Genomic DNA, 15,914 nt, shown 5'->3' with positions numbered 1-15,914 from the left:
AGCACACTCACACAGACATGCCCGTACACTCACAAACACCAGCGACAGAGTCCCATTCAATTAGTTGCATACCGAAAAGGGCACATGCATGGGAACACGCAGATACACAGGAACATGCTACACAGACGCACAGACTTACCACAACACCCCAACACCAGCTAGCAGCACAGACATCTCTGCATGTGCCCAGGTTCCTGTACACACACGCACACACACACAGGAACTCAAATAGCACTTGTCAGGCCACTAAGTGGTGTCCTGGCCAACTGCCCTCTGGCCAGCTGCCCGGGTGGCGTTTACTCTGGGCTGCAGCCTGGTGCCGCCCCCTTGCCACACCCCTCCCCCAATTGGTTGCATAAATTCCCTCTTCCCTGGTACAGCCCTCCTCCCTCTTCGGACTCCAGCACTCCAGAACGGCGCAGCCTTGCCACTGTCCCCTCCTGGCACACCATTGGCAGCGGAGCGTCAGCCAGCAGCATGGGTAAGGAAGGGGTGCTTTCCAGCAACTGCGCACAGTCCACTCCCGGTTAGAAGGGTCCTCCCTCTAGGAAATGATTCAAAACTGCGGGGCGGGTGGGGGGGGGGGACAGCAGTAAAGAGAGGGAGCGCTGGACTCTGCTGTTGCCTATGCTGCAGGCGCAGGCCCTCTCCCCACTCCCCAATACCTCGCCTTTGCCGCGGAAGGGGCACAGAGGGGAGCCTGAAAGGGCTTTGGGGCGCCCACCTTCCCTTCTCGCACAGGGCGCAGGCAGAGGCGCAGGGCAAGGTATCTTCTGACAGCTGGGAAGATCAAATGGGGAAGGGGTAAGGGGTTGTTAGGAGAAGCCTCTGGGTCTCAGGAGATGTTCATCCTGCTTTTACCTCTAGGCCAGCTCCCTGCTTGGAGGCTAGACGACCCCAGCCTCCAGTGTCCCGGGTTCTGAAGCTATTCCATACCAGTGACTTTAGGGGGGCAGCCAGGGACCCCCCCACTCCTCTCGCTGGGGGGCCGTTCCAGTGCCCTTCCTACTCCCACGGTCCTCCTACTTCTCTGTGGGCTCCCGAGTGCCAGGCTGGGCAAGGACTTGGTTTGGGTGAGACTATTGCAGTCTTTGCCCCCTTGGAGTTGGCTCTTCCCTGGAGCCGGGCAGAATGTCCAGTGACCAGCCTAGGGTAGAAAACCCCAGGGGTTATATGGGCGTGGTGGCGCACGCCTTTAATCCTAGCATTCCCAAGGCAGAGGTAGGAAGAGAGCCAGGAGTTTGAGGCCAGCCTGAGCTAGAGTGAGACCTTACCACGAAAAACCAATAAATAAGTAAATAAATAGGAATAAATAAAGAAAGAAAATCTGAGGGTGTTTTTTTTTTTGAGGGCTGGGGAGACGAATCAGATGTTAAAGATGCTTCCTTGCAAAGCCTGCCAGTGCCGGTTTGATTCCCCAGTACCCATGGAAAGCCAAGATCCACAGTGGTGCATGAGTCTGGAGTTCATTTGTAGCATCAAGAGATCCTGGCACTCCCCTCCTCTCTCTCTCAAATATATATATATATATATATATATATATATATATATATATATATATATATATATATGTATATATATATATATATATATATATATATATTTTTTTTTTTTTTGAGGTAGGGTCTCACTAGAATGAGGCTAGCCTGGAACTTACTCTGTAGTCCCAAGCTGACCTGAAACTCGGGGCAATCCTCCTACCTCTGCCTCCTGAGTGTGAGCCATCATGGACGGTTATCAGACAAAGAAAAATATTCATTCTATTTTATTTTATTGGTTTTTCAAAGTAGGGTCTCGTTTTAGCCCAGGTTGACCTGTTATTGACTATGTAGTCTCAGGGTGGCCTGGAACTCACTGAAATCCTCCTACCTCTGCCTCCCGAGTGCTGGGATTAAAGGCATGTACCACCACACCCAGCCAAAAATAAATAAATAAATATATGGTTGTGTCAGGGCCTTCAGCCACTGCAAATAAACCCCAGATGCATGTGCCACCCTGTGCATCGGGCTTATGTGGGATCTGGGGATTTGAATCTGGGTCCTTAGGTTTCACAGGCAAATACCTTAACCACTAAGTCATCTCTCCAGCCCTGTTCTTAAATCTTTTTATTTATTTGCAAGCAAAGAGAAAAAGACAGAGTGGGGTGTGAGAGAATATGAGAATGGGCACATAAGGCCTCTTGCTACTACAAAAGAACTCCAGATGCCTGCAGCACTCTGCACATCTGACTTCACGTGGGGCTGGTTGTGGTAGTGATTGCCAGTAGGATGTTGCTGAAGACGTGGAGGTAGGAGGATCAGGAGTTCAAGGCCAGCCTGTGGGCACTGGGGAATTGAACCTAGGCTGACAGCCTTTGTAAACAAGTGCCTTTAACCTCTGTGGCATCTGAGACTATATATATTTCTTTCTTTTTTAAAAAAGTTTTTATTTATTTATTTGAGAATGACAGACAGAGAAAGAGGCAGAGAGAGAATGGACACACCAGGGCCTCCAGCCACTGCAAATGATCTCCAGATGTGTGCACCCTCTTGTGCATCTGGCTAACATGGGTCCTGGGGAATCGAGCCTTGAACCGGGGTCCTTAGGCTTCACAGGCAAGTGCTTAACCACTAAGCCATTTCTCCAGCCCTATATTTCTTGTTTATTAATATTTTATTTATTTATTTGATAGAGATAGAAAGAGGCAGAGAGAGAGAGAGAGACAGAGAGAATGGGCACTCTGGCCACTGCAAACAAACTCCAGAAGCATGCACTACTTCTTGCATTTGGATTACATGGGTACTGAGGAATCAAACCTGGGTCCTTAGGCTTCATAGGCAAGCACCTTAACTGCTAAGCCATCTCTCCAGCCCCTTAAGGGTATTGTAACTTACTTTTTATTTTATTTACTTTTTTTTCATTTTTCAAGGTAGGGTCTTGCTCTAGACCATGCTGACATAAAATTCATTATGTAGTCTCAGGGTAGCCTCAAATTCACAGTGATCCTCCTACCTCTGCCTATGCTCAGAGTCTCAAGAAAGCCTATTGAAGGCCAGAGAGATGGCTTAGCAGTTAAGGTGCTTACCTGCAAAGCCAAAGGATTCCGTTTCGACTCTCCAGATCCTACATAAGCCAGATGCACAGGGTGGCACACGCACCTGGAGTTCATTTGCAGTGACTGTAGGCCCTGGTACACCCATTCTTTCCCAGTCCTATATTATTTTATTTTACTTTCAAATCTACCTTAAAAAGTAGGTAGAAGGCTGGAGAGATGACTTGGTGGTTAAGGTGCTTACCTGCAAAGGCAAAAGACCCAGATATGATTCCCCAGTACCCATGTAGAGCTGGATGCATAGGGTGGCACATGCATCTGGAGTTCATTTGCAGTGGCTAGAGGCCCTGGTGCACCCATCCTCTCTTTCTCTCTCTCTAGTAAATAAATAAATAAATAAAATATTTTTTATGTAGGAAGAATACTTGATTTTATACTTGATTGCAAAGCCTGATGGCTCAAGTTTGATTTTCCAATACCCATGTAAAACCAAGTACAAGAAGTGGTGCATGTATCTGCAGTTAATTCGTTTGCAGTGGCAGGCAGCCCTAGAGCACCCATTCTCCCTCTCCCTCTCTCTCTCTCTCTCTCTCTCTCCCTCTCTTTCTGGTTTCTTGAGATAGGGTCTTGCTCTAGCCCAGGCTAACCTGGAATTCACTCTGTAGTTCAGGATGGCCTCAAACTCATGGTGATTCTCCTACCTCTGCCTCCCAAGTGCTGGGATTAAAGGCATGCACCTCCACACCTGACTCTCTTAAATTTATATATATATATATATATATATATATATATATATATATATATATATATATATATATATATGTAATGATATGAAGGCTGGAGAAATGGATTAATGGTTAAGGTGTTTGCTTACAAAGCCAAAGGTTTGGGCTGGAGAGTTGGCTTAGCGGTTAAGTGCTTGCCTGTGAAGCCTAAGTACCCTGGTTCGAGGCTCGACTCCCCAGGACCCACATTAGCACAAGGGGGCGCACGCGTCTGGAGTTCGTTTGCAGCAGCTGGAAGCCCTGGCACCCATTCTCTCTCTTTCTCTCTGCCTCTTTCTCTCTCTCTCTGTCGCTCTCAAATAAATAAAAATAATAATAAAGGCGTGTGCCACCAGGCCTGGCCAAATTTATAAAAAAAAAAAAAAACAAAGCCAAAGGTTTGATTCCCCAGGACCCACGTAAGCCACTTGCACAAGGTAGTACATGTGTCTGGAGTTCATTTACAGTGGCCGAAGGCCCTGGAGCAACCATTCTTTCTTTCTCTCTCCCTCTATCAGCCTTCTCTCTCTCTCTTTCTCTCTCTAAAATTAATAAAATTAAAAAGTGAAAAAAAATTTGAGGGCTGGATAAATTTCTTAGTGGTTAAGGTGCTTGCCTGAAAAACCAAAGGATCCAGGTTCATTTCCCCAGGGCCTACATAAGCCAGGCGCACAAGGGGGCGCACGCATTTTGAGTTCATCTGCAGCGGCTGGAGGCCTCAGCATGCCTATTCTCTCTCTCTCCCTATTTATCTCTCTCACACACATAAATAAAGAAAAATTAAATATTAAAAAAAAAACATGAGGGCTGAGAAATGGCTTAGCCATTAAGGCGCTTGCCTGCAAAGCCTAAGGATCCAGGTTCGACTCTCCAGATCCCACCTAAGCCAGGTGCACAAAGGTGAGGCAGGATCAAGGTCGCACATGCCCACTAGGTGGCGCAAGTATCTGGAGTCCGATTGCAGGGGCTGAGGCCCTGGTGTGCCAATTCTCTCTCTCTCTCTTTCCATTCACTCTAAAAATAAATAATAGTAAAAATACTATGTGAAGAAAAGGAGAAGAAGAGGGTAGAGTAGGTGTCTAACCTGGGACTCGGAGCCAGATTTCTGGACTAAAACGCTGTTGTGCCTCCCTTGGGCTCCTAGGCGAGTAGACGCTGCAGTCTGGCCTTGCTGGCTTCTCGCTTGTGGCCCTGAGACAGGGGCAGCGCCCAGTCCCGCCACCTCCACGCCAGGCTTTCTGTCAGCTCCGGCTCTTCAACTTGGCTCCTGGCAGGCGCCAAGCTCTGAAACTTGGGGGTCTAGGGTTGTCCTCTGAGGCTGGCTAGTCTTGTGGGTTGGCAAGATCCCAGGGTCGGGCAGGGCCTCTCCTGCAGCTGTGGTGGCTGGAGGGGTACAAAGTGGCCTAAGGACGTGCAGCTGGAAGTCGTCTTGAAGGCGAGTCTCCTTCCCCTCTGCAGCATGGGTTGTGCAATCCAAGATGTGGCCTGCAGCCTGGCTCAGGACCCAGGACACTCAAACACAGGGCACGTCCCAGGAGATGTGGTTGGTGGAAGGAAGGTTCTGAGCCACCCACCCCACTCCCGACTGGCCCTCGAGAACAGCCAGGGTTTGCAGGGCTCCAGCCAGATGGCAAGAAGCTGCACTCACTAGGGCCCCCCTTATATAACAGGTCTCAACCCCCACTCCCCCGTCGTGGATTTTATTATTTATTCCTTTTTGTTTTCTAGTGCTGAGAAGAGAAAACAGGACCTTGCGTCCTGGACAAGTGTTCTATCATTGTGCTACATCCCTGCCTCTTGTTTTCTTTTTTTTTTTTTTTTAATTTTTAAAAATTAATTGATTTAGAGCTGGAGAGATAGCTTAGCAGTTAAGGTGCTTACCTACAAAGCCTAAGGACCCAGGTTCAACTCTCTAGGTCCCACGTAAGCCAGACACACAGGTGACGCAAGTGTGCAAGGTTGCACATGTGTACAAGATGGCACACGGTTCGAGTTCAGTGGCTAGAGACTCTGGTATGCCCCATTCTCTCTCCCTCTCTCTCTCCCTCTCTCTCTCTCTCTCTCTCTCTCTCTCTCTCTAGAGAAAGAGGCATATGGAGAGAATGAGCACGCCAGGGCCTCCAGCCACTGCAAACAAACTCCAGATACATGTGCTACTTTACGCATCTGTCTTATGTGGGTCCTGGGGAATCAAACCTACGTCCTTGGGCTTTGCAGGCAAGTGCCTTAACCACTAAGCATCTCTCCAGCCCCTCTCTTGGTGTTTGAAAACAGGGTCTTGAATTCATGATTCTCCTACCTCTAGTTCCCTATAGACATGTACCACAATGTCCTGCCCATCATGATATATATATGTGTGTATATATATATATATATATTTATTTATTTATTATTATTATTATTATTATTATTTTAGTTTTTTGAGGTAGGGTCTCACTCTAACCCAGGCTGACCTGGAATTCACTCTGTAGTCTCAGGGTGGCCTCGAACTCACTCATGGCGATCCTCCTACCTATGCCTCCCGAGTGCTGGGATTAAAGTTGTGCACCACCACGCCCAGCCCATCATGATATATATATTTTAAACTATTTATTTATTTATTTGACAGAGAAAGAGGGAAAGAGAGAGAGAATGAGCATGCCAGGGCCTCCAGCCACTGCAAACGAACTCCAGACGCGTGCGCCCCCTAGTGCATCTGGCTAACGTGGGTCCTGGGGAATTGAACCTGGGTCATGCAGGCAAACACCTTAACTGCTAAAGCCACCCCTCCAGCCCCTGTCATGATATTTTTGTTGTCCCCTTTTCGCAGATGAAACGGAAGTGGAGGTTAGGAGTTAGGCAATTTGCCCAAGTTTCGAGGGTCAGTGAGGCAGGCTGAAGTTGGCCTCACCAGTGACCCCCACAGCCCCTTTTGACCTTGCCTTGTTCTGCTTCCCGCAGCCAGGGAGTCTGTCTGTCTTCTGGTGATGTTCCTCCAGCTTTTCTGCCCTGCTCATCAGAGCTGGATGGAAAGAGACTGGGCCAGCGTGCTGGGGATGGAATAGGAAACTGGGGGACAGTAGGGAGGGAGAATTCACCCTTCAGAGCAGGCTCAAGCCAATCTACACCACTGTTTCCACAGCTACCAAGTGTGTGAAGTGTGGTCCTGGCTACTCTACCCCTCTGGAGGCTATGAAAGGTAACGGACAGCCAGCATCCCTGCTAACCTCAGGGGGGGGGGGGCTGGGGGACCTTGGAGCTCACCTCAGCTCCCCGGTTCAACCCTGGGAGCCCCCTGCCATTCTCCCACCCGCCTCCCCCCCCCCCCCCACTCACTGTCTGCTTTCTAGGACCCCGGGAGGAGATTATCTACCTACCCTGTATTTACCGAAACACCGGCACGGAGGCCCCGGATTATTTGGCCACCGTGGACGTGAACCCCAAGTCTCCCCAATATTGCCAGGTGAGGTGAGGCTTCCCTGAGACTCCCGCCCTGACCCTGGCTCTCGTGTTTCCCTCCTTCGCTGTCCGTGGTCCGGCGACACGGGCTGTTCCAGTGCACAGAATGTGGGTTGAGGGGAGCCCTTGGTTCAGTCTGCGCTGGGGTGCCAAGCCGCAACGGGCAGGCAGGGGCGCGGGCCCTGTGAGCATCACCTCGTGCCCCCCTCGGTCCTAGGTCATCCACAGGCTGCCCATGCCCTACCTAAAGGACGAGCTCCATCACTCGGGCTGGAACACCTGCAGCAGCTGCTTCGGGGACAGCACCAAGTCGCGCACCAAGCTGATGCTGCCCTGCCTCATCTCGTCCCGCATCTACGTGGTGGATGTCGGCTCCGAGCCCCGCGCCCCAAAGCTGCACAAGGTAGCCTCTGCGCGCCGTCCTCGTGGCCGGAGACCCCCCGTGTACCTGCCTGCCCACAGTCCCTGGGGCAGCGTCTGGCGCCAGGGCGGACAGATTTCCGTAGGTGACCCAGTGCTCAGGCATGCCCGGCTGCACCAGCGTCCAGCAGGGGGCGCCAGAGGAGGGCGGAGGTTTCTTGTCTTCCCCACGGGGCGCGAGTTCGAGGCTTCCCTCGGGCAGAAGCTGCGGGTCTCCCCTTCCATACTTGGTTGGGCTCCATCTCTATACCAGACACTAAGGCGCTGGCTGCTGGGGATACGGAGACTGAAGACAGCACAAAGCTCGGGGGGGGGGACCTCGAGGATGGGTAGTTTCTGCCTGGGAAATTGTTGACAGTCTCACCAACTTTCTCTCGCTGCTGTCGCTGAGACTGAACCCGAGCCCTCTTGCCACAGGGAGAGTTGTGACCCTGTTGTGAAATCAAAGAGGTCGCAGGGCAGCAGAGGACTCAGGATGTTTGAGGGTACAGGGTGGCCACTTCTGGCCCTCTAAAGTTCTGACTCCATTCCTTATGCTTTCCAGGTCATTGAGCCTCAGGAAATCCATACCAAGTGTAACCTGGGCAACCTCCACACCAGCCACTGCCTGGCCAGTGGGGAGGTGATGATCAGCTCCCTCGGAGACCCGCAGGGCAATGGCAAAGGTACTGTTGGCACCGTGGGCTCCTGAAAGTCCCTCTAGCTATGTGCTCTCCTGAAGTTGGGGAGCAATGGAATGGAGAGCCAGAGAGCTGGTGGGCTGAGCTCTATCCAAAACTTACTTATTCGTTTTGATTTTTTTTTTTTTAATCGAGGTAGGGTCTTGTCCAGGCTAACCTGGAATTCACTCTGTAGTCTCAGGGTGGCCTCGAACTCACAGCGATCCACCTACCTCTGCCTTCCAAGTGCTGGGATTAAAGGTGTGTGCCACCAAACCTGGCTTATTTTTATTTATTTATTTATTTATTTATTTTTTTTTTTTTTTTGGTTTTTCGAGGTAGGGTCTCACTCTGGTCCAGGCTGACCTGGAATTAACTCTGTAGTCTCAGGGTGGCCTTGAACTCACGGCGATCCTCCTACCTCTGCCTCCCAAGTGCTGTGATTAAAGGTGTGTGCCACCACGCTCGGCTCTTATTTTGATTTTTAATGGATTTATTTTTTAGTTATTATTAGCGAGCAAACAAGAGAGAGAGAGAAAGAAAGAATGGGCACACCAGGGCATCTAGCCACTGCAAACGAATTTCAGATGCATAAGCCACCACGTGCATCTGGTTTACTGCTAAGGTTAAGGACCCAAGTTCTATACCCCGGTGCCCATGTAATGGCCAGATGTGCAACGTGGTACATGACTCTAGAGTCTGTTTGCAGTAGCTAGAGACCCTGGTGAGGAGAGAGAATGGGCATGCCAAAGCTTCTAGCTACTGCAAATGAACTCCAGATGCATGCACCATTTTGTGTATCTGGCTTTATGTGGGTACTGGGGAATCAAACCTGGGTTATTAGGCTTTGCAGGCAAACACCTTAATTACTGAGCCATTTCTCCAGCTCCTATTTTAGTTTTGGAGTTATATTTTTGTTTTGGAGGCTTTATTAAATACTTTATTTTTTATTTTATTTATTTATTTTCAAGCAGAGAGAGAGAGAAGAGAAACAGAGAATGGGCATGCCAGGGTCTCTAGCCACTGTAAACAAACTCCAGATGCATGTGCCCCTTGTGCATCTGGCATAGGTGGGTCCTGGGGAATCGAACCTGGGTCCTTTGGCTTCACAGGCAAGTGCCTTAACTGCTAAGCCATTTCTCCAGCGCAAATATTTTATTTTTATTTATTTAGTCGAGAAAGAGAGAGAGAAGGAGGCAGATAGAGAGAGAGAAAGAATGGGCATGCCAGGGCCTTCAGCCACTGCAAACAAACTCCAGACACATGTACTATCTTGTGCATTGGCTTATGAGGGTCCTGGGGAATCGAACCTGGGTCCTTTGACTTCACAGGCAAATGCCTTAACTGCTAAGCCATTTCTCCAGCGCAAATATTTTATTTTTATTTATTTAGTTGAGAAAGAGAGAGAGAAGGAGGCAGAGAGAGAGAGAGAAAGAATGGGCATGCCAGGGCCTTCAGCCACTGCAAACAAACTCCAGACACATGTACTATCTTGTGCATTGGCTTATGAGGGTTCTGGGGAATTGAAATTGGTACCTTGGCTTTGTAGGCAACACCTTAACCTCTAAGCCATTTCTCCAGTACCCCCCTTTTTTTGAGGTAGGGTCTCGCTGTAGCCCAGGCTAACCTGGAATTCACTTGTTAGTCTCAGGCTGGCCTTGTGAATTCACAGGGATCCTCCTACCTCTGACTCCCAAGTGCTGGGAGTAAAGGCATGTGCCACCACACCCTGCTCTATGTATTTATCTTTGGGAGCCCAGGCTGGCCTCAAACTCAAGAACCTCCAGCTTCAGCCTACTGAGTACAAGGACTACAGGCATGCACCATCACACCCACCCTCCGGATCCAGAATCTTGGTCCTAATTGTACTCTGCGCTGACCGCCTCCCTGAGCCGTCCTGGCTCCACGAGAACTCTCCCTCCAGGGGCTTTGAGCATGGCGACATCAGTTAAAATCATACAGCCAAGGGTCCTGCCCTGGACACCCTTTGACTGCTTTATCCAGGACGCGGAAGGAACCTGATACTCCCAGACTTTGTAACACTTACAGTAGATGTTGACAGTTGCAAAGATGTGTCAGGGTGTCGTGACACACTCCGCAGGGAGCATTTATGTGGAACAGCAAGTGAATCTAGAAGAAGTGAGTAGAGTGGAACTGTAGGTTCTTGGGGGAAATCCTCCTGTGGTGGTGGCAGGCTGCCCAACAGGAGCGCACAGAACTGAGTCCCTGGAAGAGCTCTTTAGCGCAAAAGGATAAAATCCGCACCACCACCCCCCCCACCCCCACCCCCACCCCCGCCGCCGGGGTCTGGGGAAGGGATACAGTTGATGGGAGCTAGAGGTACCGGACCAAGAGGCTCTGTCTTCCATCTGGCCATCTCTGCAGAGGACCTCTTGCACACCTGCGTTTGAGGGCTGGCAAAGCCAGTGGGGAGGGCAGGCAGTGAGCTGTGAGGCTCCGGACATGTCTCACTGGGGAAGAGTCTGTAGCCTCTATCTCAGCCGCTCCCTACTTCCCTGCCCAGGGGGATTTGTGCTGCTGGATGGGGAGACCTTCGAGGTGAAGGGCACATGGGAACGGCCTGGTGGCGCTGCGCCGTTGGGCTATGATTTCTGGTACCAGCCTCGACACAATGTCATGATCAGTACTGAATGGGCAGCTCCCAATGTCCTCAAAGATGGCTTCAATCCTGCTCATGTGCAGGCTGGTGAGCATCACCCCAGCGTTTCTACTGCAGAAGCTTTGCTCCCACCCCCCTCCACACCTGCTTTCGGGTCCCACGCTCCGCTCCAGCTCTGCATCCTTTCCCTCTCTTGTGTTGATCTAGACTGGGGGTGACGGGATAAGATGTGCCAAGTACTCTGAGCCCGTCTCCAGCCCTCCACAGCAGTCCACGCCCTCCCCACCCTGATGCGAGCCCATCCTTCACCCCCTCCCCAGGGCTGTACGGAAGCTCCATCCACGTGTGGGATTGGCAGCGTCATGAGATCATCCAGACTTTGCAAATGAAGGACGGCCTCATTCCCTTGGAGGTCCGCTTCCTGCATGACCCCGCTGCCGCCCAGGGCTTTGTGGGCTGCGCCCTCAGCTCATCCATCCAACGTTTCTACAAGAACGAGGTATCTGCCTGGCGGGCCTTCCACCCCTCAGCCCTCCCTGGGGTCACGCCGGCACCCCCACCCTGCCCGGGTCCTCATGGCCTACGCTTCCTGGTTCTACCAGCGCTGGCCTCACCAGAAGCAAACATGCCGGGCCCCTAGGCTAATTTCTACCTTGTCTGTTTTTTGTTGCTGGCACTTAGTGTATCACAGGCAGAATATCTATAAGGAATCGTCTTGTTTCACTCACAGACATCAGGCTAGGTCACTGAAGGCCAGGAAGTGGCTGGCTGGCTTTCTTTCTTTCTTTCCTTCCTTATTCTTTTTTTTTTCAGGTTTTTAAAAATAATATTTTATTTTTATTTATTTACTTGAGAGATAAATAGGCAGGGAGAGAGAGAGAAAGAATGAGTGTGCCAGGGCCTCCAGCCGCTGCAAACAAACTCCAGACACGTGCGCCCCCTTGTGCATCCGGCTAACGTGGGTCCTGGGGAATTGAACTTGGGTCCTTGGCTTTGCAGGCAAACGCGTTAACCACTAAGCAATTTCTCCAGTCCTTTTTTTTCCCCTGGTTTTTCAGAGTAGGGTCTTGCCTTGGCCCAGGCTGACCTGGAATTTGCTATGTAGTCCCAGGATGTCCTCGAACTCACAAGTGATTCTCCTACCTCTGCCTCCTGAGTGCTAGGATTAAAGGGTGCACCACCATGCCTGGCTCTTTCTTTCTTTTTTGGTTTTTTGAGGTAGGGTCTCACTCTGGCCCAGGCTGACCTAGAATTCACTATGGAGTCTCAGGGTGGCCTCAAACTCATGGCGAACCTCCTACCACTGCCTCCCGAATACTGGGATTAAAGGCATGTGTCACCATGCCCAGCTTTTATTTATTTATTTTTAAATACTTTATTTACTTATTTTTATTTTGAGAGAGAGAGAGCATGCCGGGACCTCTGGCCACTGCTAGCTGTAGAAGTCTCTGATACTGACAGGGTTCAAGGCCAAACTGGGCTACATGATGCCCTGTCTGAAACGAAACGAAACAAGAGAAATGCTGGCAGTGGTGAAGCAGGCACTGAGGGGCTTCCATGGAAGGAGACCCATGTGGCAAGAAGGCACAGTATCTCTGCCCCCTCCCAGGCCCCAGTTCCAGTAAGCACACTCTGCCTCCTCTCTTGCGCTCCCTTCTGACACCCTCCACTTCCCATGCAGGGAGGTACTTGGTCAGTGGAGAAGGTGATCCAGGTGCCACCCAAGAAAGTGAAGGGCTGGATGCTGCCTGAAATGCCAGGTGAGTGCTTGTACCTGTGGGCGGACGGGCTTTGGAAAGTGCATTCCAGACTTCTTTTTTTAAACTTTATTTACTTATACGAGAGCGAGAAAGAGGCAGAGAGAGGGAGAGAGAGAATGGGCGCACCAGGGCCTCCAGCCACTGCAAACCAACTCCAGATGCATGCGCCCCCTTGTGCATCTGGCTAACGTGGGTCCTGGGGTCCTTTAGCTTTGCAGGCTAGCGCCTTAACCGTTAAGTCATCCCTCCAGCCTGGGGAAGCAAGAGTTCTTAAAGCCTCTGAAACCGTTTCCCCAGGCTTGATCACGGACATTCTGCTGTCCCTGGATGACCGCTTCCTCTACTTCAGCAACTGGCTGCACGGGGACCTGCGGCAGTACGACATCTCTAACCCACAGCAGCCCCGCCTCACCGGACAGGTGGGGACGCTAGAAAACCCGGAGGAGAGAGGCTGGAAGTGAGGCTGCGAAGTGTCTGGGAGATGATAAAGCGAGGAGGACGGGCTGAGGGGAGATGACAGCCTCAGGCCTCCTCGGGAGGGAGCCACGGCCGGATGTGGGGAAACGTGTGTGTGGAAGAAGGGAGGGGGCCTAATGATGACAGGCCACTTGCTCTTTGCTAAGGACCAGACCTGGCTTCGTTACTCTTCTCACTGCTGTGGCAAAAGCAGCTGAGGGCCCTGGCGTACCCATTCTCTCTTTGTGTCTGCCTCTTTCTCTCTAATAAATAATTTTTAAAAAATTAGTTATTTAAGAGGAGAGAGAGGGAGAGAGAATGGGCACACCAAATAATCTCCAGAAACATGTGCCACCATATGCATCTGGCTTCCGTGGGTACTGGGGAATCAAACCTGGGTCCTTAGGCTTCTTCCCAGGCAAGTGCCTTAACTGCTAAGCCATGTATCCAGCCCTTCTTTCTTCACTTTATTCCATCTGGGCCCTGAGCACAGGGGATGGTGCCGGCCACACTGAGCACAGGGCTTCTCTCCCTGTTAAACCTCTCTAGAAAGGTCCTTATAGACACATCCACAGGTGTGTCTCCTAGGTGATTCTAAAATCCAACCAACTTGACGACGAATATTACCTGTCACAGGGCCTCTCACCATTGTCCCCCTTTGTCCCCTGCATCTGCACGCCCAGGTCTTCCTTGGGGGCAGCCTTGTTAAGGGAGGCCCTGTGCAAGTGCTAGAGGACCAGGAGCTGAAGTGCCAGCCGGAGCCTCTGGTGGTCAAGGTGAGGACCTCTCCCCAACCTCGCACGCCCCCTCCGTGCTCAAGAAGTTTGAGGGTGGGGGGCTATAAGGGCATGCTCTTGGAATTCAAGTGGTGTGCCACACCACGGGGCAGTCTGGGTGTTACCTTGGAGGGTAACCTCTGGTTTTTCCAGGGAAAACGGGTGCCTGGAGGTCCTCAGATGATCCAGCTCAGCTTAGATGGGAAGCGTCTGTACGTCACCACATCACTGTACAGCGCCTGGGACAAGCAGTTTTACCCTGATCTCATCAGGTGAGCAGCGGTACCTGGCGTTGCCTCCCTAACTTTGCTCTCCCACGAGAGTCATTCTGGGGCTGGGGAAATGGCTCAGTGACTAAAGACACTTGCTTCCAAAGCTTACTGGCCTGGGTTCAATTCCCCAGCACCCCCATAAAGCCATGCCCCAAACCTGGTGCACACGTCTGCTGTTCCTTTGCACGAGATCCTGGTGCACTCCCCTCCCCCCCCCCCCAGCCACCACCACCACACACAGAGTTAAAAATAAGGGTCATCTGACCTTCTGGTTTTTCAAAGTAGGATCTCGCTCTAGCCCAGGCCGACCTGGATTTCATTATATAGTCTCAGGGTGTCCTTGAACTCACAGTGATCCTCCTACTTCAGCCTCTCAAGTCCTAGGATTAAAGGTGTGCGCTATCACACCTGGCTTCTTTTGGCCTTCTGAAAATTCCTCAGGGACCCCACCTGTGCCCCATTATATAGGTGGCCCCACCTTGTACACTCACACAACCTTGGTGCAAGAGAAGGGTCTGGGTGGCCACCTCTGACCTCTCCCTTATCTAGCCCTTCCTCTTTTTCTCCAGGGAAGGCTCTGTGATGCTGCAACTTGACGTAGACACAGAGAAGGGAGGCCTGAAGTTGAATCCCAACTTCCTGGTGGACTTTGGGAAGGAGCCCCTTGGCCCAGCCCTGGCCCATGAGCTCCGCTACCCGGGGGGCGACTGCACTTCTGACATCTGGATCTGAAGTTCCCAAGTCTGCTCCTCCTCCACATTCTGATCCCTCTCTCTGAGGGACCTGGCTTGACGCCGCTGTGCCGTGGCCCAGTCGGCCTTTGCTGAGACATATCCAGTAGCATCTCGCCACATTGCCTCTTGCTCACTGTGTGCTGTTTTCACACGAGCTCTTGGACACACCACGAAATAAACGGCTGAACCCGTTCTTGGATCACTTTGTCATTGGGGGAATGTGATTCCTCTGCCCACTGACCCTTTGGGTCTTGCATAAAGAAGGGCCCATAGAGGACTCCAGGGCATTGTGTGGTTAGCCTCTGCCCAAGATTTAAACCTGATGCTACCAATAGTAAAATCTCTCTTTTGGGGCTGGCGCGAAACCCTACCTCAGAAAAAACCTAAGATTCCAACATTGTACTGTCTCCCTTTGTGAACAGGCTCCTTGAAACAGCCATCTGGTTCAGATTCTCTCCCTCTGCCTTATTTGCCACCTAGGCCAGGTTATCTGGAAAGCCTTCTCCAGAGACCCTAACAGGTGAGGGTCTTTCTTAACATTCACAAAGCTGCCCACACTTGACCTTGTCAAAGAAATCTGTCACTTTGAAGTGAAACTGCTTGTTAGTTCTCAACAAGTAGCTAAATGTCAGCACACAGTGTGCTTTTATAATAAATGAAAATGAAGGAAGTGTTCAGGGTGAATAAGGAGTAACAGGGACTTTCTGGGCTTTACCAAAGTCCTGGTCTCTCTACTGCTCTCAAGAACCAAGCTTTGGGCTGGAGAGATGGCTTAGCAGTTAAGGTGTTTGCCTGCGAAGCCTAAGGACTAAGGTTCAATTCTCCAGTACGCATGTAAGCCAGATGCACAAGTGGTGCATGCATCTGGAGTTTATTTAGGCCCTGGCATACCCATTCTCTCTCTCTTCCTCTCTCTCTCTCTCAAATAGATAAATTAAAAAAAAAATACATTAAAAAAAAAGAGGGCTGGAGAGATGGTTTAGC

General features: G+C 50.9%; 1 protein-coding gene across 1 annotated transcript; it reads left to right on the top strand.

Moving 5' to 3' along the window:
• The first annotated feature begins 355 nt into the window (after positions 1 to 355).
• On the top strand, positions 356 to 15,129 carry Selenbp1 (selenium binding protein 1). Its single transcript, XM_045138397.1, has 12 exons — positions 356 to 481; positions 6,917 to 6,973; positions 7,125 to 7,237; positions 7,451 to 7,636; positions 8,198 to 8,318; positions 10,837 to 11,019; positions 11,253 to 11,431; positions 12,614 to 12,692; positions 12,990 to 13,111; positions 13,832 to 13,924; positions 14,078 to 14,196; positions 14,766 to 15,129. The coding sequence occupies exons 1-12, from the start codon at positions 478 to 480 to the stop codon at positions 14,926 to 14,928; spliced, it is 1,419 nt and encodes a 472-aa protein (XP_044994332.1). The 5' UTR covers positions 356 to 477; the 3' UTR covers positions 14,929 to 15,129.
• Positions 15,130 to 15,914: the final 785 nt, after the last annotated feature.

This window comes from Jaculus jaculus, chromosome 19, assembly GCF_020740685.1.
Source record: "Jaculus jaculus isolate mJacJac1 chromosome 19, mJacJac1.mat.Y.cur, whole genome shotgun sequence".
Taxonomy (NCBI): Eukaryota; Metazoa; Chordata; class Mammalia; order Rodentia; family Dipodidae; genus Jaculus; species Jaculus jaculus.
This window is presented reverse-complemented; position numbering and strand designations above follow the sequence as displayed.